This window comes from Drosophila busckii, chromosome 2L, assembly GCF_011750605.1.
Source record: "Drosophila busckii strain San Diego stock center, stock number 13000-0081.31 chromosome 2L, ASM1175060v1, whole genome shotgun sequence".
Classification (NCBI taxonomy): Eukaryota; Metazoa; Arthropoda; class Insecta; order Diptera; family Drosophilidae; genus Drosophila; species Drosophila busckii.
Genome location: NC_046604.1, coordinates 13255769 through 13281491, shown reverse-complemented (window position 1 = coordinate 13281491; position 25723 = coordinate 13255769). Strand labels below are relative to the sequence as shown.

The following is a 25723-nucleotide window of genomic DNA, read 5'->3' as shown; positions in this document are numbered from 1 at the left end:
TGAATTTCTAAGTATGTGTTTTGATTAGTTGTCAGCAACTTGTGTTAGAATTTTACATTGCCTTGCCAACAGATCGTCTGCACCCAGCCCCACCCCCATCCCCACCCACCAGAGGCTGCCGCAAGAACTTGCTTAACTTTAATTAAGTAGCATTATGTTCAATTAGGCAAAGTTTCGAATATGCAAATTAACACAATTTGTGAGCTAAATTGCTTCGAGCGACATGATAGCTTGACGAGCAAAAGAGAGAGAGAGCGAGATGGGGGTGGGGGTGGGGGTTGGGTGGATTTGTTGCTGTGTAAGACAAATTACTTTTGCGCTCTCTCACATTTGAAAAACACAAATCAAAAGCTGCAATGACAACAGCAGGCAGCCTCACAAAATATTTTCGTCAGCAAGTGGGCGTGGCCATATGCTAATGCCCTTAAGCTAACAGTTTTGAGCTATATGGCCATAAATAAATTATACATTTACCGTTAGGCAGAGAATGACAAGCAAAGCAAATTTATGTGTGTGGCTTTTAGATTTTTGTGCTTGCACAAAATAAATTTCTAATTTTCTAATTGCTGCATAAATTTATAGTTGTCCTAATTGTGTGTAATTGAGTGTGGATTTGCTTAAATTATGAGCACAATAGATCAAAGTGTATAGGCAAGTGAAAGATTTAGACAAGTAGATAAAATATAAATCAATTAATTGTTATAGCTCTGTTAGCAACTATTTAAAATAAATGCTAAAATGCTAATTCAATATAAAAAATATTTAATAAACACAGTTGCCTTGCATATTTTATTCCAAAAAATTTAAATTCTGCGTCTACTGCTATTAATAATTTCGAAATGCTTTATTGTTTAATTTTTATTTGTTATTTATATTTGGGTTTATGTGGTTTCGTTTATGCCGTTGAGCTGGCCTGTTGGGATGATGATTCCGATTATAAAAATCAACTTAGTAATCATCCACGATAAGTGCAGTGCCCGCTAGAAGAACCTGCTCCGCCGTCGAGCCAAACAATTCCATTTCAAGATGGCAAATGAGTTTATCGCGACTGGCGCGACTGTACAGCGGCAAACTGATTAAAGAAATTGAGTTCTGTCGACTGCCCGCAAATTGATCAATTTTATTATATTTATTGTCAATTGCTTGTGTTGCAGGCTCAGCAATTTGTTTATAAGTTATATAAAATGGCGGCGTCTGCACTGTTTTGGGAGTTTGTGTATCGCCATCGAGCTGCAAAAATTTAATTCAAATTGTAACAGCTATAAATGCAAGCTGACAAAAGCTACGTGCTATGGTGCAAATTTGTATACAGCGAGCTGCTGACAGAGGGCGCTGCTAGCTGTCAGTAACAGACTGCTGTGCGCTTAACAGCGCCCGCTGAGTTAACAGCGCTGCGCGCGCTTACAGTGCCCGCTGAGTTAGCAGAGCGCCGGAATGTCAATCAAATAAACAAAAAAAAAGCAGAAACTAAAAAAGCGGCGTGAAAAAAGCGAAAACTGCAGCGAAAACAAATTAAAACTGGCAAATGCAACTAAATGTTGTAAATAAAAGTGGCATTTAAACGAAAACGTGCACACAACTCTATCCAAACGGCAAACTGGAGACGCATTTTATGGCCAAAATGGGCAAGGTAAGCAAAAAACCCAAAAGCAAGAAGCGAAAAAAAAAATGTGACTGACAGCCAGACAGACAAAGACAGCAAAACACAAGAAAAAACGTTAAAGAGTGTGCGTGTTGCAAGTGTTGGGAGACTCACCTTAAGTGGCGCCAGCTTCAATGTAAGCGCTGCAGGATTTGCTGCAACGCAGCGCAGTTGCAACTGCTGCGTGGAGACGCCTAATTTGTGCGCCTGCTGCAACTTCAGGCAGGCCAACAGATTCTCACAGTTAAAGACTTGCTTTAAATCAATTTCTTCAGCAAATTGCAAATGTTGTTGCTGCTGATAACGCTGCTCCGCTGCGGCAGCGCGTAGCATCAAGGCGCGTAGATAATCCACAGCGCTGTGGGAGCTGGGACCAGGCCAAAGAGCTTGCCAGCTGGGCGGAACCTGCAATTGGAAAGGGGACAAGCCGTTAGAGTGGGAGGATAAGCGAAAAGTAGAGACAGAGCGCTCAATTGGATGCAAAATTAGCTGCCAGCTGGGCGGAAACTGCGGAGAAGGGAAGAGGAGCAGCAGTTAGAGCATCAAGCTTAGTAGGGAACAGGAGATGCAGCTTTAAATGGCAATGTTTCATACAATATTTTGATATTTGCAACAAAATTAGCTTAGAGTGTAACTTATAAACAATAAAATTAATTTTTAGCTTTTGCTAAGCATAAAATTAAAAATTTCTTATTAAATAGCTAACATAACTATTCCAAAAATGTTTGTAAGTACAAATTTTAAATCAAATGTTTAAGTATATAAATTAACAATTGCTATTCTATAGACTACAACTCACCTGCTGTTCCGCCAATGCCGCCAACGTCTGTGCATCCAATTCTGCTGGCATTGTGGCAACTGCGCTCTCGCTCTGCTGCTGCTTCAGCCAGCTGTGCAGCAGGCAAAGCAGCTGATGCACTTGGTCATAAAGCGCAGCGCCCAGCTGCAGCTCAGCCAGCACAAACAGCAACCAAGCTGTGGGCGTGGCTGCCGACGCAGCAGTCGCTTGCTTAGCAGACTGAGCTATGCTACAATTGGCTGCAAGCTTGCGCCAAAGACTCAGCAGCGGTTTGACTTGCAGCTCCAGCTGCTGTTTGTTGGAGCTGGGCGTGGCCAATCGAGCAGCGCCATAGTGTAGTGCACGCAATTGTTGCAACAGCTGCTTGGCTTGCTGCAGCTCGCGCTGCTGCTGTGCAGCGCTTGCTAAACCATAAAGTGCTGGCTCATCCTGCTCGGGCAGCTTATCCAGCGCGCTGTAGTAATCCTGCAGCTGTGAACTGGTGGGCAGGGTGCAGCCTAGATTAAGCGGCATCCAGCGATTGCTTAGCACTTCGGCATTACAAAATTTGCTTAAATAACTTTGCAGTATTTGCACATCCTGCGGATTGTTCATGCGCCCGCCATAGGCTAAAGCTTCGCATAATCTTTGCAACACCAGCCAATCGCAACGTCCGCTCGCCAGCTGTGCATCCAGCCAGCTAAGCACGCCCAGCGCTGCACGCAGCTCCGCCTCACCGAACTCGTAGTACTTGCTCCAGCCTTGTGGTATATAACAGCGACGCTGTTGCAGCACCGCTTGCAACAGAAATAGCACCAATCGCATTTTCAAACACTTGGCATGCTGTTTGTTTATTGCATCCGCCGGCTGCAGTCCGGCGTAGTTTTGTAGCATGCGTCGCAGCTGCTGCTTCAGTCCACGCGGCTGCTCATAACGCACTTTGAGGCATTTGTATACCGCCGCCTCGCTAAATCCTTGCGTCGACTCACACAGCAGCCAAAGTCGAAAGTCTGGCGACTTTTGCAGCTGCGCTAGCTCCGCTTCCAGCTGCTCCAGCCATTCCGGCACTAGATGCACATTCTTTATGCACAGCCATTGGCCTTGCGCCGCTGCCTGCCGCATTGCTTGCAATGCACGCGCCTCACTGCCACGCCCTATAGCCAGCTCTTGATATTTCTGCTCACCCCATTGCTTCAGCGCCAAGCCACGCAGCTCCATTGATGGATCCAGCTCAGGTTGACTTATCATTAGTATGGGTGTTGCAGCATTGCTTTGCTCCAGCAGCTGTTGCACGCTCGGCTGGGTGATGGCCTCAGCTGTTATGCCCAGCAGTTGGCTGCTGGCGTAACGTAGTTGGGCAAGCATTAGATCAGGTCGAAAGATTTGTGCTATAAGCACGCGTTGAAATGGTGACGAGATGGCAGCTGTAAGCGTAGGAAATTTATATTATTCGATCTATTATTTGTATAGATTGTAAATGAATCATTAAGTTATTTCACTTAGTATGGAATGAATGAAATTAATCGATATTTAACTAACTACAATTAATTAACGAGTTATTCGGCATATATTTTGTAATGAATTGTTGAGCTATTAGACTTAAAATTGTAAATGAATCATTGAGTTGTTCTCTATATTCAATCTTATCACCTGATAAGTGACCTTACTGATCATTGAATTATTTGTATGTAATGAATTTAGCATTCAATTGTTTAGCTATTCCACTTAAAATTGTAAATGAATCATTGAATAATCTCTATTGTATTTTAATCATTTAGTTATTAGACTATCAGTTGTAAATTAACAACATTTGATGTATGTTTAATTATGACATTATTCCATTTCGAATTAATTTGTAAGCTATTTCACTTAGAATTGATTGGTGGAGTCATTCTCTCATTTTCTTAATCAGCACTGAGTTATTTTTGACTTTCAGCTGTATATAAGCAATATTTTACTTTTAGCTGAAAATGAATCAGAGTTGTAAACAAATCATTGAATTACTTGACTTGTGATTGGAATAACTCGCTTTAAGCGCTTGATAAATTAATTTAAAATGTAACTTCTAAGCGATTTTATATTAACTACACTGTTCGCAATGACGCAAATGATTCAAATTCTATTTCTACTCACGCAGCACATCATCCGTTTGCTGTTCAATAAATCCACGCCAGACATAATCCTTTTCCAGCTGCAGCTGCGCATGCAACTCCGGCAGCTGTTGCAGCAACAGTCCAAGCTTCAATTGAGCCTCACGTCTCATGCAATCGGGCAGACCACTGAGCTGTGTGCTGCCATCAGCGCTGCCCATGAAATTATTGAGCAGCAGCTCCCATTCCTTATCCGCAATAGAATGCTTAAAGGCCTGGCGACATAGAAACAAAGCCAACGTTAGTTGCTGCTCATGCGGCGTGGCACGTGCCAAGTGCAAATAAACGCTGCGCACAAGTTGCTTATAAATTAATTGTTGTTGCTGCTGCTGCTGCTGCTGTTGGCGCAGCACGCTTAGAAAGAGTTCTATGTAGACTAGAGCGGACAGCTCATAGCCACGACTGAGGCCAGTATAGAAATCCGCTGCCTGTGAGCAAAGTTCATGCAACTTGCTAAACTCAGCGAGCAGCGTTTGCTTGACTTGTCCACTTTGCTCTAGTGCAGCATCAATTTCAGCGCTGCTGCGTTTCACTTCGTTTAAGCTGCCAAGCAGCGGCTCATTCTTTAGTATGTCGCCCTCAGCTTTGGATAGCTGCTCCAGCAGCTTATCCTGCAGCTCCATGCGCTGCTTGAGCAGCTCACCCTCGCGCTGCAGCAAAGCAATGCGCTGCTGCTCCAGCTGTGCATTTTGCAGCACTATAGCTTTGCTTAGCAGCTGATCTGCCAGACCCTTGGCTGTGACTGTAAAGCGCAGCAGACTAAGTTGTCCACGCAGCTCCGGCGGCAGCTGTTGCCAGCGCTGTGATTTGCTTATCAACACCAACTGAAAATGCTCATGTAGATCGACAAGCTTATTGCCCACAGCTAGTTGACGCTTATTATAGTTGACATAGACATGACACTGCAGCAGTTCCATTAAAGGCGGACGCAGCTGCTCGCAGTCATGCACCAGCAGCACTTTGCCAAAGCGCACAGCAAGCTCCAGCTGATAGCAAAGACGTTCATTTGATTGTGTAGTCAACTCGCTAGCGCGTCCGCTGGCGCGCAGCTGCGCGCATAGCCAAGTGACTGCAGTTTGCGTAGGATCGAGTATAAGCGGCACAGCGCAGCTGCCGTAGGGCAAACGCAGCATTTCCATTAACAAAGCAGCGCTTTCGATAATCTGCGCATCGCGCGCAAGTCCTTGACTTTCCCATATAATCTGCTGCTGCTCGCTGAGCAGCGTGGCGCGCAGCTCATAGCCAGGCAGCTGAAATTCCTTGGCAAAGGCAAGCAAAGCAGCGCTGCAAAAAACATAAATTAATATAAAAGTAAACAATTGGCATAATAAATACAACCTGCGCTGCTCCAAGCTGCAATCAGCATAATAGTTAATAGCTAAAGCTAACAGCAGCGTTTTGGCATCCAAAGTTTTATGCGCGCGTTTAAGCTGCGTCAGCTGCTCACTCCATGTGGCATACTCCGCGCTTAGTTTGCCTACAAGCAGCTCCGCTGCCTGCAGCGTGCTGCTTGCTTGCTGCAGCTTTAGCTCCAGCACTGCTGCTTCCTGTGTATAAGTTTGCAGCTTGGCGCTTAGCTGCTGCACGCGCTTGTCCACATCATCCAAACCGCTTGCAAGCTGCTGCATTTCCTGCTCGGCTCGGCTCAAATTCGTTTGCAGCTCGCTCTGCTCACGCTCTAGCGGCTTAATGCTTTGTATAACACGCGCATAACGCACGCTGGCCTGCACCCAAGCAGCAAGCGGCGCTGCTGCCGCCGAAGCGCGCTTAGCATTTGCAGGCTGAAATGAATCTGACTTAGCAGCTAACAGGCGTTCAACAGCTTGACAATTCTCTGGACTTATATGCGCTGGATCCAGCGAGCGTATGTCCTCCTTAACGCCACGCTTTGCCAGAAATGTTTTCATGCTGTTCCAGCTTGTATCTCGTATGCCCATTAGACGCAGCACGCCCTCCAGTATATCACGCACTGCCTCAGGCGGCGCACGCAGCGATCTTATTTCCGACAACGCTTCACTTTTAATCTGTCCAACTGCATTGCTTGCTTCTGCTAGTATTGGCTCCACTTCCGCCAGCTCCTTTTGTATTTCACGCTGTCGCAGCTTCAGCTGTTCGCTGCTCTGCTGCGTTTGCTGTTTCAAATCCAGCATATTTGTCTTTTGTTCATTTGCATTATGCATTGTAGCTGAAATCATTTGCAGCGCATCATTTGCTAGCTGCCGCTTCTCGCCCAGCGCTTGCTCCTGCAGCGCTGCATTGGACTTTAGCGTGCCCACAAGCGCATGCGCTGACGCTAATTTATCCACGCCCAGCTGCAGTTTTGTTAAACGCGCTTCTATTTCAGCTGCTGCATGACTATATAGATAGTAATAGCTGTTGATTAGCTGATAATAACGCTGCGCTGGCTGCGCTGCAGGCAAATCCTCCGCTATATCGCCAAAATGACTGCATACAGGCACCTTGCCACGTCCTGTGCCCAGGTGCGTCTCATTGAGCAGCTCTATGTACTGCTTAGGCAGCAGCTGCAGCGTTTCCTTTGACTCAGCGCGTATATATAGCACATGCATTTGTCTATAAAGCGCTGGACAGCTGCTGAAGTATTCCGCTATAGCTGCGCTCGCAGGATCTAGCACCAGCACTAAATGCAAATGCTCGCGTGCACCTAAAAATATTTAATAATAATAATTGCTTTAAATTATTGTTCTATTGTTTAGTTACGCTTCATAAAATACGCGCCCAGCGACTCCTGATAGCCCTCCAGCTGCGCTGCTTGCTTCAACGTGCTTGCCACCGACTCCAAATCCTCACCAAACAGCTCCAGTATTTCACTGCCCTCCAGCAGCGCCTCTATGGGCTTTAGTATATCCGGCACATAGTCAAGCCAGCATTGTTCTATTAACATATAAGTTAGCTGCTGCTCCAGCGCTGCTGTTTGCATTGCCAGCTTCAAATCATTATAGAAATCACTTAGTCCATAGCTTGCGCCACCTTGCAGCGTTTGTATCTTTGCTTGCTGCAAGCTTGCAACTGCATAAAGCGCATCCAAATGGCGTCCAGCTGCCTGCGCCAGTATCAACAAATGCGCATCGCTGCGGCTTAATACGCGCGCCAGCTTCGCTGTTTGCTGCAGCAGCTCTTCAGTTATAGGCGCTGCTATGCTATAAGTTTCAGCATCTGTAATAATTTAAACTTTAATATTTATGTTTCTTATAAGCTTTGCTCTCTCTCAATCCCGTTCTCTCTTGTGTACTTGCAGTGGATGACCCCCGAAGAGGAGGCACGCCAAAAGTTCATCATGCGGGAACGGGATCGTGAACGCAAACGCATCAAACGCATGAATCCCGAATATCGCCAATTGGAACGCGAACGTGATCGATTTCGCAAACAGACGCCCAGACCCAGTGTAGTTATCTCAATTTAAATTCTAAACATATCATTTACTTTTGTTAGCGCTGCTGTTGTGTTTTTTTTTTTTAAGAATTAGCTATGGCTTGTTAGCAATGTTCAACTTCAAACCTCAAACTCAACAATTCAACGCGTTTCTCAAAATTTTGTAGTTAGCATAGGTAGATTAATTTTTTTTTAAGCAAAGTGGGTTGCAAATAAACTGAACTTAGTCTTTATAGTTTATCATAGCAGTGCTTAATGCAAAATACTAACAGCAAAGATTTTTTCCCTAACAAATGATTAAAAAAAAGTGTTATTCAAATTTTTAAACAAAATCGAATACTTAAGTTAGATTATCAAATTTTTCAAATATTTTTCTACTTCTATTTTGTTGTTTTCACCAACAAGCAAGCTCCACTTTCAATTTAAATTCCATTTCCAGCGCGATTTCCTATTTAAATAATTTGTATGTGAAAAATTCAAGCTACATAATTTTGAGCAATTTATATGCCTTTGATTCTTGTATAGAAATCCATTTACAAATATTTTCCTACACATTTTTAAGCTTTTTGCTAATTGTTTATAATACTTACTGCATATAGTAATTTGTCGCTGCACCTCCTCCAGCCATTCATCATGCGCTAGCCCATGCAATTGACCCTTAGACTTGGGAGATTTGGGCACAAAGTAGATTTTCTACAAAAAAAAAACAGTTTATATATTTTTTCTAACTATTTTAAATGGTTTAGACGCACCTCCTTGCCAAAATATTTGCGCATAGTTTGCTTTAAAATGTTTTCAAAGAGCTGCACATGCTCATCGCTAATCAAACGATCCTTAAACATGCTCAAGAGTTCACAATACAAGGCCTGAAATTAAACAGTTTAGTTTTGTACTTAAAGTATATAAAATTATATAGCACCTCATTGAAATCAGTAGCAGGATAAAAGACCAAAGCATCCAGTAGCTTCATAATAAACTTGGGACTAAACTGATAATGCAGCTGAGCAGGCGTTGCAACGAAAGTTGATTGCAACTGCAAAGAGAAAAGTGCATTAAAAAATTGTTAGCAAAGTGTATTTTGTAGTTGGGTTACCTGTTCGAAGCACGCCATCAGACACTCGCTGGCATGCTGCAAATTGATGTGCGTTGAACGTTGAAAATGTGTTTGCAGCAGAGGCTCGAGGCGACATTGAACTATGGCCAGCATATCGTTTGGCGTTGGACGCGCAATGCGTACAAATTGATTGATGGCCATAAAGCGGGGCGCAATTTTCAACAGATTGCCACTAATGGAGGCACACAACTGCAGCCCATGCACGCTAATCCACTCCAGATTGTCCGCATAGAAGCCGCCACGTTGCGCCAGCTGCAGCAGCAGCTCAACAATCTCGCAAGCGCCCCAGGCGTCCAGTTGACACAGTTCCAGATTCTTCATAAAAAGCACCAGACGTGCCTGCTTCGGTTTATATTCGCGTCCACGCATGCCGCTGACAATGACGCAGTGCGTCTTAAGCGTATGCAGCACATAGCTCGGTGTTAGCTGTGTGGAGCAATTGATGGTGGCCAGCTGATAGCCCGAATGCTCCAGCAGCGCTTGTTGCAGCAGCAGCGTTTTGCCTGCACCACTGGGACCCAGCAGCATAAAAGGCGTGGCAGCTCCACTTAACAAACTGTCTATTGTACACAAATATGACTTAATGTAAGCTGTTTTAATGAGCTGACTGCCATGCTCGGGCGGCTCTATGCGGCTCACATCGAACTGCTCCAGCGCGCCGCGTCGCCTTTCGTAGTAACTCAGCTCCGCATGATTTGCTTGTGCCACATAAACATTTGCATGTTGCAGCACTTGCAGCGCAAACTGCTGCTGCAGTTCGTTGGGTATGTAACCAAGCAGCGCACGCAAAGTGGCAGCGCCATATTCCTCAATAGTTTGGGTGTCATGCAGCTGCAGCAGCAGTGAGCGCAACAGACTAACGCGACTTATGCCAGGCATTTGACTATAGAGAGAGAGAGAGCAAATAAATTAAATTCTATACCAAATAAAAGCAGCAGCAAGTACTTACCTCAGCAGATTTTGTGTCTCCAGCCATTCCAGCGCTACTTTAAAATTAGCATCTATATAACTTTGCAATAAATCGCCATAAGTTCTTCTTAGACAGTTGAGTGTGGGTCCGATTTCTGCCAGCTTTTTTTCAAAATAGTCAGTAGACCTCAGCTCAAACAAGGCGCCTTCTTTTTTTTATTTTTAATTGATTTCCCCCCAAGCACTTCGCAGAACGAAATAATAACAGATACAATGAGTTCAGTGTTATTATAAAAAGACTAATTATTTAGTTTAAACATTCGTGGTAAAGAACCTACATCAACTTCACAACTCGAATGGTCTACTTCAAGTCTGACTCGCTTTCTATGTAGGATCTGCCTCTCGCGTGGTGTAGGCAATTGCCACTTGCACATGTCTCGGCACTCTCGCGCACATCATTGCTGCATTAACTGTATGCGATCCGCCGCCCTTCTGTGGCTAGCGCTTAGAAGAGCTCTGTGCTCAATGGAGTAGACATAACTGCTCCACACCTCCGCTGTTTTCTGTGTATGTGACTTTCCTTAATAGTGTATATACGCTACTTGAAAGTGAGTGATTGCGCCGCCCATCTTCTTGGTTATTATGTTCTGGATGTGCCACGTTTCGTCCTTACTACTTGACTCGAGACTATTTCGCATTTGTAGCACTCGTCTCGCAGCGCATGGTGTCACGCACATTCATATCATCTATTATAGTGGGCTCAGTTTGTGTGTATGCACAAGACGTTAATTTAATCAATAAGTGCAGCAACAAGGTGAATTGCTTGACTTACTTGTCGCGTGAAAGCCGCTCTCGAAGGTCGTATTCAAGCGATTAAATTACCCAGAAATCTCGGGCGTTATTGGTAATTTTGAGTGGCTAATTCATACTGGCAGTAGCAAAACCAGGCAAAAACCTGAAACGAGAGAGCCGAATAGAAATTCGCAAGAAAGGAGCGACGTGTGCTATACGTCAAAAGGGGCGTGGCCTAACTTTATTAAGAACATATACACACATACATCACACTCACACACGCACATATACATAGACAGCAGCTTAGTTGACTTTAAAGTGGGGCGAACGCAGCGACGTACTGAGTTATCGATACTATCGATATGCTTTAAATGAAAATCTAATTGTTAAATGAAAACTTTTATAAATTTCAGACTGCAACTTAAACTATGCGCATCTTTTGCACACTTATACAAATTTATCGATACTATCGATAGCTTACAAATACATTTTTGCTCATATAAGCATTAAACTAGCTACATAAGTTACTTATATTAATCAGACACCAATCGGAATCATTTTCACTCTTTTTGACAAACATATCGATACTATCGATAACTCTATATACGACATATTCACACATTAAACCATACAACACCGCAACTGTAACTTCATAGACATTGTGCTTTAATATTTTTTCAAATCTTACACATTGCAGCTGACGCCCGAGGAAGAACTACGCCAAAAGATGATACAACGTGAACGAGATCGTGAGCGCAAGCGCGTCAAACGCATGAATCCGGAATACAGACGTCTGGAGCAAGAGCGTGATCGTGATAGAAAAAAGGCGCGACGCGCCAATGAAGCATTTCGACAGCTAGAAAAACTACGTGATAAGATAAGAAAGGAACGCAAGAAGGGACTACTGGTGACGGATCCGACGCAGCTGCCGCAGGAATTTGCAGCCATCATACCGCCAGTGCCTGTCAAACCTGAGGTAATAACACCACAAACACACCAACAACAGCAGCAACAAACGCAACAACTTGAGCAGCCACAACAGCAGCAGCAACACCAGCAACATCAGCAACAGTTGGCGGCGCATCAGCAGCAGCAGCAACAACAGCAACAGCAACAACGACGCCGTAACATGTCGCATATGCCTTCGGCGGCTGCCACTAGCTTAACGCAGCTAACAGCGCATACGCCGGCAGCGCATGTCACGCCCACGCATCTACAGCAGCTGAACAAGCTGCAGCAACTGTATCCGCCGCCCAGCTTTGCGCATCCCGGACTGCCCATTGCTGGCGTCACGTTGATGCCACAACTCTGCCATCCCATCCTGCATCAGAATCTAGGCGCAACGCTTTATGCAGCGCCACCCAATGGCATCAAGCAGGAGTATGGCCAGGATGTGAGCAGCCTTAGCGCTGCTGCTGCCGCCGCTGCCACAAGCTCTGCTTCGGCTGTGGCAGCAGCACAAGCCGCTGCTTTGGCTTCGCTTCGCGGCCCTCAGGTCGATGATGCCGAAATGGCGCTTAATCTGGAGCCCGAGATTATATTGCAAACGCCCGCTGATGTTAATCCCGCGCAGCAGCAGCAGCAACATCATTTCAATGCGCACCAGCAGCAGCAGCAGCAACAACAGCAGCAACATCATATGCAACAGCAACATTGCAACATGTTTCAGCATATGGCGCCGCAAGCGCATATGCAACATATGCGGCCAGCCCCAGCGCCGCTGCCGCCACCGCCGCCAGCACAGCAGCAGCAACAACAGCAACCACCGCCGCAGCAACAGTTGCAGCCACATGCGCCGCAATGAGCGAAAACGTACAGAGAGTTAATGAAGTTGCCTGCGTTCCATACGCCTTTAGTCTATAAGCTCAACTAGCCACAACACACACACACACACACAAAAGTTTAAAGAACAAATTTATGCTACATTTAATCTTTAGTTTAAATCGTTGTGTGTTTTGCATTAAGAGAACTGAACTGAACTATGAAAACCTTTTTTTTTATCATCTTATGTTAGACATTTTGGAGTATTAGTCGAAATTGTTTTGAGAGTTCTCGAAAATTGTTGCAATTTGCTTAGTTATTAGCGCAAGATATAGATTCAAAACAAATAACTGTTAAAATTTGATTCAAGGACTAAAAGAAAAATAATGAATTTAAAAACTTCGAAACCTTTGATATTGTATAAACCTTTTATGCATAATCTCATTGCATATTTACCTTCAAAACTATTTGCAAGCTTTTTAATTAATTTAAAAAATAATATATTCAAAAAGTTATAAAATCAAAAATGAAGATTCTGTAAATTGTAACTCTTTGCTCTTCAAAAATATTTGCAAAAATTTTCATAAATTTAAAAAATTGATTTTCTGTATTTTGGAGTTTTTGGCTTTTCTAAATTTTATTGTTAAATGCATAATTTAACTTTATAATATAAAATATAAAAACACATTTAGTTATACAAATTTAATTATAAACATAAAAAAGCGAATCATTTTTTAACAGTTCCCTCTCATACACACACACACACTTTATATAAATAAACCTATGAGATTAGCTAACTACTCTTAACGTCATTTGTAAAATGTCGTTACGTTGTATATTACAATTTACGTTTACGTTACGTTATATTAGTTTTCTCTCTTATAAACGGGCTTCCCCATCATATTTTTAATGTCATCGTTTCTAAAATGCATTTCTTTGTTTTTAAGTCGTTTTTCGCTTTTAAGTTTCTCTCTTTTGGTAGCTAAGTGATAGTTGGATGCATTTTGCCCATCCGTACAATACATGCAAACATTAATGATACGATAATGATAAAAAAATAATTAATTAAAAACTAAATTGATATGTATGTTTAAAGAATTGTATACCCCAATATACGATATAATGATATATTATATTATATAGTTATTGTATACTTATGGCAAGCCGCAGAATTAATTATTACGAATTTATGCGCAATTACGAGCAGAAAAATATATATTAGCAACAAAATGCTGTTTGCTAACAATCAAAAATGAAATGACTTTGAATATTTCTTATACTACACTGCAATTTTCAATTTATGGAATTCGACTAAGTTGCGATATATTGTTTCTAAATGAATATTTTGTACTGATCACGTATCCGTATACGTTACTGAGAAAAAGCGTGCCCTAACCTCTAAAAATAACGCTTTTAGCTTTTTTTATAGCTAAGTCAACCGATAAAATCTGACGTTCTCAAACATTTTTCACATAAAAAAATCAAAAAGCAGATCATGACCTGAACAGAATTTTTCCATGACATCAAATTTTAGAGAAAAGCGAGTGGTAACCTCAAAATCTAGCGTTTCTAGCCTTTTTTGGCTAGGTATACCACTAAAATCTGACAAAGACAAATCGTCAAGGATCGAAATTTTTCCATTAAGTCAAATTTTCGATGAAAAAAGTCCTCTAACCTCTAAAATAGTCCTCTAACCTCTAAATAGCATTTTTAGCCTTTTGTTGGCTATGAATATAGCTAGAAACTGACTTTTTTGATATAAGAAATTAAATGCTGATGCGTTATTATGAAGATTCATTTTTAAACACTCACTTGTTATCATCCAGCACCGAATTGAGCGCCTCAATCCACTCGGGATCAATGCTGCCATCGCAGACAATCCAGGAGTGCACATGCGACGGCTCCTGATTCACCAGCACAGCCGTGTGGGTGAGCACGCCGTCCAGCCATTGCCTGGTGTCCGTATCGAGACGTCCCAGCAGCTGTACACGACTCATCGACTTGGGACTGATGGTGTGCACTCGCAGTTGAGTCGAGCTCAGCGCTTGACGCAGCAGCGCCAATATGGTGGACTTGCCACAGCCCGGCGGACCGACTAAAACAACGCCCATGCGCTTTTGCAGCTGCTCATGCAATTGTAATGCCTTTTCGATTTGTTTGTGACTGACGCTGAGGCCAAGCGGCCCAAAGGCAGCGCTGAGTGCTTCGTGCAACGGTGTGGCAGCTACCGCTGCGTCGCCAATTTCCGGAAATACATTTTGCAACAACATTTCGAAACGCTGCACATCCTGCTGCGCCAGCTTGGACATTGTGCTGGAGCGCAGACAATTCACGACAATGCGCAGCTCATCATTAGCCAATTGCTCGCTAGGTGGCGCCACCGTTTGCGCACCCTCGCCGCAAAAGAGCAACACAGTCTTCAATTCACGCAATCCCCAATCGTAATGACGCTGCGCCGAAAGCATTTTGCCGCACAGCTCAAAGAGCTCCACAATGCGCGCGGCAATGTCTGCGGCTGCCTTGAAGCCCTCCACGAATAGCATCACACGTGCAATATCCTCCGGTTCCGGTTGCTGCATAACAATGGGACGAAACAATGCCTGTATGTTGCCCGGCAGCTTCTGCCGACCGCCGTATGCGCCGCCCGAGGGATTCAGGGTAACAAAGATGCCGCAGTGTTGATTCAGTTGCACCTGCAATGAAGAAAATAATTTGAAGTTTAATGCGATACAAGCAATATTATGCGATTGCCTATAAATAAGATAAATACAATCAAAATATAATCAAAAATTACACAGCAGTACAAATAAAACAATGTATAAAATTAAGTAACTTGAAAAATTATTTTAAAAATATATAAAAATATAACAAACAGTATACAAATTACAGAAATAAAATATTCAATAAATTTAAGCATTACAGGTAAGTAAATTAAACTTAATTTGAAAGTAGCATTGATTGTTTATAGCTTTTGATTGTTATAATATTAATAAATTAAAAAATAAATACTACATGCCATAGAAATACAGAAACAAATTACAAAATATTTTAAAAACTTAAAAATTGCTAAGCTGAAATTTAATTTTAAAGTTGCAAAACATTCGCTACAATTTTTTCTGTCTGTTCGTTACTTAATGCATCGATTAATTGTAGTTTGTAATTAAATTAAAGCCTAACAAATCCCAATAAATAATATTTATAAATTAATAAATATATTTTACAAACAATAGACCAAAAGATAAAATTATAAAACATTTACAATAGTTAAAAACACGTAAATTTATAAAAATCAAACTTAATTTTAAGGCTATAATGCGCTACAATTTTTTCTTTTTTCGTGTGCTTAACTCGTGGCATTGATTGCATATAGTTTGTAATTAAATTAAAGGTTAAACTGCAGCTCAGCTGCACATTAAGGACGCTGCAAACAGCAACAGTTTGACCTTTTCACACGCACACACACACACACACACACACACATTTAAAGAGTGGCCATCAATTAAGCTGCAATCGAAAGCAAACAGAGTGTGTGTGTGTGTGCTTAAGCTCAGCACTCTGAGTGGAGTGAGGGCACCGCAAAAAGCTCATCAGTCATTTCTTACCTTACGCTCGCCAATTTGCACTGCAACAGCTTTGTCCTTAAGCGCCGTTTGTATGGGCTGTATGAGCATGGATATGGCTGATAAGGTTGCCTCCTGCAGCCGATTGAACTCATCAAAGCAGCCCCAAGCGCCGCAACGAGCGAGACCAGTAAGGATTAGGCTCATCGATTCGGTGTCCACATTCTGCAAAAGAGCAGAAGAGCGACGACAGTTAGTGTGTGTGTGACAAATTATTTGCTGTACAGCGGCTCTCACCTCATCACAATTGAAGACGAGGACTAGGCGTCCCAGCATGCCGCCCAATGCCTTGACGCATTCAGTTTTACCCGTGCCCGCTGGTCCAAACGGATTACCACCCAAACCCATATGCATGGCCTGTGTGAGTATGAGATAACATTTGTGTGTTAGACGTGTATGCACCAGCTTATTGGCCTGGCCAAGAAACTCATAGGCATATGCAAATTCAGCATAAACCATGCGCACCCACAACTGTCGCTTGTCATCGAGATAATAGCGCAGTTGACTCAACCACGGCCAGTCGCTTGGCTTGGTCACATTCTGTTGCTGCAGCTGCTCCACCACGCCGCGATAATGCACCAAATCCAACAACAGCGCGCGCAGCTTTAAGCTCATCAAACTGCTATGGCCAGCACGTTGCTTCAAAATGGCCAAGTGTGTGATTTCCGCTTGCAGTTGCTGTTGCAGCTTTGCCAACGTCACGCTGCCTATTGCCTTCTCTGTCTGGCGTGTGAAATGCAAAGCGCGTGCTGTGGCCAACACTTGGCTAGCATATTGTCCGAGTAGCTGCTCATTCAGATTATCGCTGGCGCCTGTTGTGTGGCTATAGCATTCGTAGATTTGCTCACGCAGCGTCTCCTGCACGCCCAGCACCAGCTGATTGAGCCAGCTCTATAAACAAAAGCAAATTGTTAGTTCATTGCTTTAATAAAAATGCAATTAGGTATGAGCAAGTAAATTTGAATTGGAATTCACATTTAAATAACTGTAGCAATCAATAAATTGTTGGTACTTATTGGCCTTGCTAAAAAAAAAAAGCAAAATAATGAATAAATTTAAATATGAAACTATGTTTAAATTAATTAGCGCTTGCAGATATGTGAAAATATAAAAGTGAAATGATTGTTATACAGGCTTCTGTTTAAATATTATTTATAAATTTAGTCATTTGTTTTCATAATTTCTAAGCCCAAGCAGAAGTCACGCCACTGTCACTCTATTGATCTCGCCGCCCTCAGCTCAATTGCTTTGCACTCAGCTTTACGCTCACTCTCCCCTTCACTCTTACTCACGCTAAACGAAATTTTGTCAACAGAAGTCGCACACTGTCACTCAATTGATCTCGCTGCCCCGCACACGTGATTTGTACTCAGCTTCACTCTTACTCTCACTCTCCCCCTTAATCTCACTCATGCTGAACGAAAATTTGTCGCTGCTTGCTCTCAAATGCTTTACACTCAGCCGCACTCTCTCCCACGCTGCGCACGATAATTTCGTTCATTGGTTGGCCCCACGTGCGCTCTTTTTCCCACGCCTTTTTCATTTCCAATGCGCTTCGTTGCGAGAGCGCTTATCAACAGAAGTCGCGCCACTGTCACTCAATTCATCTCGCTGCCTAATGCTCACTTGCTTTGCCCTCAGCCTGACTCTCCCGTTACTCTCACTCACGCTGAACGACATTTTGTCAACACATGTCGCGCCACTGTCACTCAATTGATCTCGCTGCCTGCGCTCAAATGCTTTGCACTCAGCTTCGCTCTCGTTCTCACCCACGCTACGCTTCGCTTACTCTAATTTCGTTTATTGCTTGGCCACGCGTGCGCTCTTTCTCTCGCGCTTTGTAATCCTAATGCGCTGCTTTGGTAGAGTGCAAAGGTATTGAACGTCATTGTCTTAGCTTAGCGCTCAGTTCTTATTTAAACGTGGTACTAATCGCATGTTAAGTATCTAAGGAAATTTCCACGTGCGTGTAAATTGATTACATTCAAAAATCAATTAAATGCAATTATTCAGTGCGCAAGTTTATAAAATAATATAATTAAAACAACATTGGGCTATCGCAGCCTATGGAAATTTCCACTGTGCGTGCAAGCAAAAGTGTTTAGTGAATTCTTAACACGTGCAAATTATAATGTAATGAAAACTCACCTCAATATCGCCTGTCATCTGCACTGTTTGCCTAAGACGCAGCTCATCACCCTCAGCGCTCTTCATAGAGATTATGCTATGATTAGCGGTCTCACTTGCCGCCGGCTTTATGCCCAGACTATGGCAGCCCGGAAACAATTTACGTATATGTCGCTGTATAATGTCCGCATCCTTGGCTGCTTGACCCAGCAGCTCCAGCAGATCATCATCACCCAGAAAATAGAAACGCGGAAAGGAATTGCGTTTGTCCTATTGAAAAACAATGGGGGTAAGGTAAGTCGGTTATACAACTTTTGCTTATACTTACTGTTATATAGCTCATTAAATTCTGCTGGCAACGCGCCAATTGTGTTTCAAGCGTATTAACAATTGTGCTAATGTTGTTAATCTTTAGCAGCGAAGTTACACGCGTATCCATTTGTATTTCACGCATGACATAGCGAAAATCCTTGTCAATGCGTTTGAATAGAGCTTGCTCCTGCTGCAGTGTGCCAGCGCCAAAAACAGGCTCCAAGTAGACCCAACTAAATGAAAATATAATTAAAAATATATAAAAACAAATGCATAAGCAGCTTACCGCCTTTGTGAATGATTTAAGCTGCTCAGCAGCATGTCCAGCGTATTCAAGCGACTTTCCCAGAGCTCTGCCTGATCTGAAAAGCTGTCAAAAGCAGCAGAATTCTTGGCCGACTGCAGCAGCGATTGATTATCGCCAATTTTATTAAGCACCTCCTGGTAATCCTTTATAAGCGTTACGGCTTGACCCTCAGCATCCTTGCGCTCTATAAGCTTAAGTTGCGCTGTAACTGACCATTGATCGAGCTCCACTAAAGCTTGGCGCACAATTTGCTCTGAGCCCGCTTGTCTAACCAAATTGGCAATATCAGCGCCCGCTTGTTGCAATGCATTAAGATCAGTTAGTATGTCTGCTAGCACTATAGAATGAAAAGGTTTAACAGCTTGCTGCAGCAGCTGAAAAATGCGCGCCCAGTGACGTTCACTTAAAGCATCCGATTGTAGTTGTTGCAATATAGGCAGCGAAGACTGTAGACGCTCCAGCTGCGCGCGTATGCGCTGCGAGGGCAAATCTATTGAAGCATGCACTGAAGTTTCCCAGCGTGCTAGAAATTCATTCAACATATAAGGTCTTCTTCGGTATATAGCCCAATCCTCAGCTAGTATGGGTTGCAGCTCGCCCAGAAATTGTTCGTATAGCTGCCAAGCAGCAGCTTGACTTTCCAGCTGCTTATCTATGGCCTCAAAGCTTGCCAGCTCTGATTCGGCAAAGCACATATTGAACTTGCCACAGTCTTCGAGCAGCTGCTGCTGCTTGCCACGCAGCTGCGTCCACTGCGCGCGACGCTCTTGATAAAGCTCCAGCGTTGCATGCTCATTGGCTTCCAGTTCGGCTATGGTTGCTTCCCAGCGCAGCAAAAATTTCTCTGCTTCTGCTTTCAAATTCTGCAGCTGCGTTTGCGATTGTGTTTTCAACATGTCCACTTGTCTTTGTAGTATTACCGCATGATTTTCCAGCAGCGGCTGCAGCTGCTCCCACTGCAGCATAAGCGGAGCCAATGCGCTTACACGCTCCTTGCACCAGCCTGCAAGGCATGCATCCTTTTGACGCACCAGCTCCAAACTTGCAGCTATTGTAGGCAGCTCGCTTTTCAACTGCTCATACTTCATGCCACTTTGACTTATGCTGCTCTCCTCCAGCGGCACATTTTGTAAAAATTGCAGCGCATTCTGCAAAAATTGTTGTATTGTTTCTACATGTTGCAAGATTGAAGCGCGCAGACTGCTAGCCAGCGCCTCCCAATAGCGTCGACTTAGCTGCTCTATATCCTGCCGCAGCGACTGCAAATTAATAACAAAGCAGTCAATAGTTGTTTCAGTTTGTTGCAGTCGCGCCAGCTGCTGACTAAACTGTTTGCAGGCACGAAAATTGTCGTCCCAATGCTGCGCTTCATTCAGATGCATGCTGCACAGCTCGTCTATGTCCACACAGCCCAGCGCTATCCAAGGCAGCCATATGCGCTTGTATTCCTCTAGCTTAGTAAAAAGTTCAGCTGCACGCGCATATAGCGCGCCAAAGTGTTGACGATTTAGCGTTACCATCGATTGAAACAAGCTGGTGCTTTGCTCGCTTAGTCCATGAAAGCTGCAGGGACGCTCTATAAAGCGTCGCAGCTGCGCAAAGTACGCATCTCGTATTTCCTCCTCTGGTGGACTATAGCATAGCTGTCGCTGACGCAGCACTAGCTTTATATGTATTTCAGGCAGCTTATTGTTCATATCCAGCAATCCCAATATATATTGATATTCCAGCACTTTGTATAGCTGATGATCCCAGTGCAGCTTAAAGGCATCCAAATGTATATAGCCTTGACGCTCTAGCGTTGCCACCAGCTCACGCAAATGCCGCAGCTCATCTTTCCACACTTGGTTTTGTGTTAGCAAATCTGTATTCATTAGTTTCAGCACCTAAAGAACAATATTGCGCATTAATTTGTTACAAATATTAACTATTTTAAATGGCACTCGACTCACTGTGCGCTTGGCTTGCTCATGATATCCCACTAGCAACGTATTATCCGCTGAAAGCTTGGACACTGCCGCTTGCAACATGTTGACGTAACGTTGCACTGACGCCTCATCCTGCCACGCCACCGTTTCGCTCTGCACCAGTCGCTGCAGCTCCAGCGCATTCTTCAACATTATGGGACGCTGGCAGGGTATCATGCGATCGCCTATTGTATTATGAAATGTTGCAATTTGTTGCAATCTTCGCGCGTAGCACATATATTTGGCGGCATGTGTAGCCGCTGCGCGCAATTCTAACGGCACATTGTAGCCAAGATTCTCAAATTCGCGCACATCCTGACAAAAGGTTACCAATTTGGGATTAAACGTAACGCGCATTAGCTGGCGACCTTCCTTTTCAAACTTAACCACTGCCTGATCATCACGAAGTCTGTTAAAAATATATATATACATTAATTTTAATTTTAAAGTGCGCGTCACTTTGCTTGTGTGAAAATTTTTCGCAATACCGTTAGTTTTGCAATTAGTGTGACCAACTTCGTTGTAAGCTAAAAATCTAGCAAGTAGTTAACGATCACTGCCCAACGAATTTGCTCGATAGTTTTTATACATCGATAGGCGTTAGGCATTTAAATGCAGTTAATTTTTAAAAATACTGCATATTTACAATTTATTATTTTATTTTGCGTATCAAACTTACCTCAACTCCCCGCTCTTCACCGCCGTTGAGCATTGTCCTGACCATATTTCAAAATTTGTGCGCAATAGCGATTCAGTTTCCTCTTTAATTTCCTGCACAGCTTTGTTGATTTTCTCAAAGCCATCGCGTCCGCTTATCAAGTGGCTAACCTTTTCTATTTCCTGTATTTGATATTGTACCACCTTCAACCAGCGGCATTCATTGCAAATGACCGACAAATGACCCGAATCTGGTTCCATATTGGTGTCCGTCATAGCTTTGCGTAGATCCTGCAACAGCAGCTGCAGTGATTGCAAAAACTGTTCCCTTTCAATAGTAAGCAGCTCCAATACAGCAGGTCTTTGTATTAAAGTTTCATATTTGGAGAATATAAATATAACCTGGCGTGGATTGCTCAGATGATGATGCAGTTGTGCCTTTAAAGCGGCGGCAATGCGCTCATCTATGGGCTGCAGCACTTGCTCGAAATGTTGCAGCGCTTTGGTCCATTTGGCTTGACCCGTGGGTGATGTATCAAAGATGTTGAAGTCTTAGACAAGCCAAAGCAATTATTATTTGATAGCAATAATTCATAATTGGACTTACCACTGAATCCCGCCTGCTCCTCAAACATTTCCTGCAGCTCCGCATCATTAAGCAGCGTTGCAATTTGTTTATACAATTGTTTTATGTTTCTAATCTCTGCCAGTCGCTCCTTAAACTGTTGTCCACGACGTGGCACATACGGTTCGCCCACCCAAGGATGCTTCACATAGTTAGGCCAAAATAATCTAGTCAAGGAGTCACACAGCTGCATCCAGGCATCCACTGTATCCATGCACTGGCTCATCAAATTGTTAACATGATAAGAATTCAAACTCCATATATCTTCGCCCATAAGCTGTCCCAGACACGCCTCCAGCAAGGATTTGCCCATGATATCCAGCAGATCAGCCATGCGCTGTTGAGGATAATTATAAGGCAGACGCCAGAGCTCATCTAGACTATTATGCGCATGATCAAGGAACTCTTCAATGCGATTGCTAGCGCTATTGGCATTATTAATAGAGCTGCAGTTAAAAAAAATATTTAATATGTGTTCAAAGTAACGGTACTTGGTACTTGCCTGATTTTCTTGTCTATGTTCTCTAGCACGCCTATAAACACTTGCGCTGTTTCGCGATCTAGGCGTGAGCTTGATTTTTGACTTAGTTTTTGTTTCCAGTATTTAATTTCGTCTTTAATGCTAGTTATGCCTAATAAAAAATAAATTGCGCCTTATTAGCTTTGGCGTTTGCAACAAGTGTGACCAGAGCGCATGTAAGCAAAAATCTTTTGCAATAGCACTGATCGTTGGGCCTGTGTTGCAGCTTTTAAAATTTAACGATGCTGCCAAAAGCGATAAGTCGCTAAATATGAATTCAAACTGATTACTGATCGTTAACAGTGTTGCTGTTTTTTGCTTGCAAATTATCAAAATTATCGATGCTGCCATTTTATCGTTAAATTTAAATTTAAATTCAAACTGTTTGCTTGCTTACCACTCTGCGGCAATCCCAAGCTTGAGCCCAACGACACATGTAGATTCTCAAGCAAGCCGCTAAGCTCAGGACTAAAATCGCTGCGCTGCAGAAATATAATAAAAAGCAAAGATTACAAAAAAAAATATATATATATATATTGAGCAAACAAATTGCATCCGCTGGCAGGCAAAATATAATTGACAAAATGGAATTGCAAAAAGAATTGAATTATATGAAATGCGATTAAAATGCTGTTGCTGCTCTACGGCTGCCACTCAGGTAGTTGCAGCTGCCACTTGAAGAGCAAACAGCAAAATAATTTAAGCCGAGCTGGAATTACTCAGAGAACTACATTGCCAACTACTATGGAGCATGCAACAACGAATACGAATACAAAATTGCACAAGCGAACTCTCTATATACACATATAGTAGTATATGTGTGGCATGCAACTTACACGTGCTGTGGCATGAGGAGAAAAGACACGTGAAACGGAATTGTAAATGGATTTAACCAGGCCACCCTCCAGTGTTAATATGCCCAACAGTGGCTCACCACCACCACCGGCGCCTCCAACAGCACCAGCAGCCGCTGCTGCTGCAGCTTGCCCCACCTGCGGCACCTTGTAGAAAAGCAAACAGACTTCCTCGTTGGGTATGCGATGCTGAAATTTGATTTTGCCATCGGATTTATTATGCACGGCCGAGATAACCGTGTGCTCCTCCTGCTCTAGAAACTCCAATATAGTCGCTGTTTGCTCATCCAATTCCGTGCCTGGAATGCGCGCTGCAAAATATTCAACTAGGCAAAGACCACAGTACCGTTAACGTACGTTAGAGCATATAACAAAAAAAATAAAATAAAATAAAACAAAACCAAAACAACAACAAAAGCTGTTAAAAAGGACAAAAGTATTTTTTGAATGGCGATGTTTAAAATACTCTTACTTAACTTTTAAGTGCTAAGTATAAAAGAAAAGAGTTTCTAATATTTTATTGCAGTTATATAGGATCAACTGATATTAGTTTATATTTATAATTTGAAGTATACTAAAGAGTTTAGAAAATCTTAGATTAAATAATTGTTTTATCGATAAGCTTATATGACAGCTATCGATATATTTTATATATATTTTTTAGAAGTTGAGTTCACATAAAATATTTGCATAAATGAATGCCAAATTACATTAAATAATTTTTATTTTACATATTTTCTTTTTTGTTACAACTTGACAGAAGAACTGGCATATACCCCAATTAAAGCGTATGCCCTAAAATGTATGGATGACGGCGAAAAAATTCTTTAGCTTGCGGTTTAATGCAATAAAACATTTGTTGCTGCTTTTTAAAAATCTAAGATAATTGCAATCGATTTACCTGAGGTATTTATAATGAACTTAGTGCGCTGGGTCATGTTGACTGGACTGATAATTTAATAAAATTGTTATTTTTATACGTTTGTTGTTGTTCTCGCGTTGCACTTTCAATTTTCACTGAGCTTCTTTCACTTTTTCTTTTTGTTGCTGTTTGTTGTGCTTTGTGGCGTTGCTGGGGGCAACAGCAACAGCAACGGCGTTGCCAAGGCTCTCAAAAATGTTGTAAGCTGCTATGCAACACTGTACAACAACACCACCCCCACCCCTTAGTGCTTTGCACCTGTTGTTGTACACACGTGTTTGCCGTTACATGTTTTTGTTTCTGTTTTTGTTGCAAGCATCTGCTGACATTACCTCAATCCTGTCATAGTGGCTGCTAATGAAGGCGCACAGCTTGGGCTTGGGCCACTCGCTCTGGGGCAAGCACTAAAAACGCCTCGGCAGGTTTATCGCATTTGAATGCCCATTAATTGAATTGAACGGGCGTGTGGCTCAGGCTCAGGCTCAGCCATAAACTTTGTGTGCCCTTGTCAAAGCTGTAAACAGTTACAACTACAAGCTATAGACATGTTACAACACACTTGGAATCATACTGCTGACAGCCACTGTAACTATTAGTTGCTTTAAGCTTGCATGTGCTTACTTTTGTGTGGCAGTGTTGCCTCAAAAGAAAATAAATTTAGCATATACTTAATATGAGGCATAAACTTTAGCATAAGCATAAACAAAGTTTATATCCGCACAAGTTTATAGCTTCACTAATCAGTACTAAACTAATTTTTTAAACTTTGCTTTCGTTGGTAAATCTGTTATAGGCCATTAAAATTTTTATTTTTATGCATTAAATTATTTTTATATATTTTTAAATATTTTTAAGCTGCTTAAGAAACTTCACATAGTTGAAATTGAATTAAATTCTACTACAGTTTTAAGCAGCAGCGGCACAAAAGGGGAGTAGTGCTAAAAAAGTAGTATATACTTTTTGCTACTTTTTTTTTTTAAATACCAAATGAATAAAATGGGGAGGACTTGCAGCAATTGTGAAACTTTTAATTAATTAATTGCAAAAGCAAACTTTAGTTCAATGAATTAATTTGCTGCGCAACTAAAATAAAAATAGTTGCGCTTATAAAAAAAAACTTAAACAAATAAAACAAGCAGCTTTAAATTTGTTGTTTAAAGTTTGAAATAGAAAAAGAAAAGTTGCTTTTGGCTTAAATAATAAAATACAAAACTCTGGAGTATTAAAAAAAATGAAAAATCAAGTATATTTATATTTATGCTATTAAATGTTAAAC

The 25723-nt window shown here is 42.4% G+C and overlaps 1 protein-coding gene across 1 annotated transcript; it reads right to left on the bottom strand.

Annotated features, from left to right (window-relative positions):
- Positions 1-837: 837 nt before the first annotated feature.
- LOC108595435 (cytoplasmic dynein 2 heavy chain 1) lies at positions 838-24463 on the bottom strand. Its single transcript, XM_033294934.1, has 24 exons — positions 24427-24463; positions 23508-23851; positions 23069-23153; positions 22654-22783; positions 22134-22597; positions 21549-22077; positions 20855-21278; positions 18882-20788; positions 18612-18828; positions 18305-18553; positions 16394-17047; positions 16139-16321; positions 14349-15229; positions 10024-10107; positions 9054-9957; positions 8880-8993; positions 8713-8826; positions 8551-8653; positions 7289-7744; positions 5909-7232; positions 4554-5854; positions 2442-3844; positions 1757-2047; positions 838-1230 (listed from the first exon to the last, which is right to left on the bottom strand). The coding sequence occupies exons 1-24, from the start codon at positions 24461-24463 to the stop codon at positions 949-951; spliced, it is 12480 nt and encodes a 4159-aa protein (XP_033150825.1). The 3' UTR covers positions 838-948.
- Positions 24464-25723: the final 1260 nt, after the last annotated feature.

What these genes read in the sequence shown, in the direction of transcription:
- LOC108595435 (XM_033294934.1), bottom strand. Translation starts at nt 24,463, where the DNA reads ATGACCCAGCGCACTAAGTTCATTATAAATACCTCAG. An exon ending in TGCAAATTGGCGAGCGTAAG is followed by an intron (nt 15,230 to 16,138) that starts GTAAGAAATGAC and finishes TCTTCATTGCAG; the next exon opens with GTGCAACTGAATCAACACTG. An exon ending in GAGACACAAAATCTGCTGAG is followed by an intron (nt 9,958 to 10,023) that starts GTAAGTACTTGC and finishes CTCTCTCTATAG; the next exon opens with TCAAATGCCTGGCATAAGTC.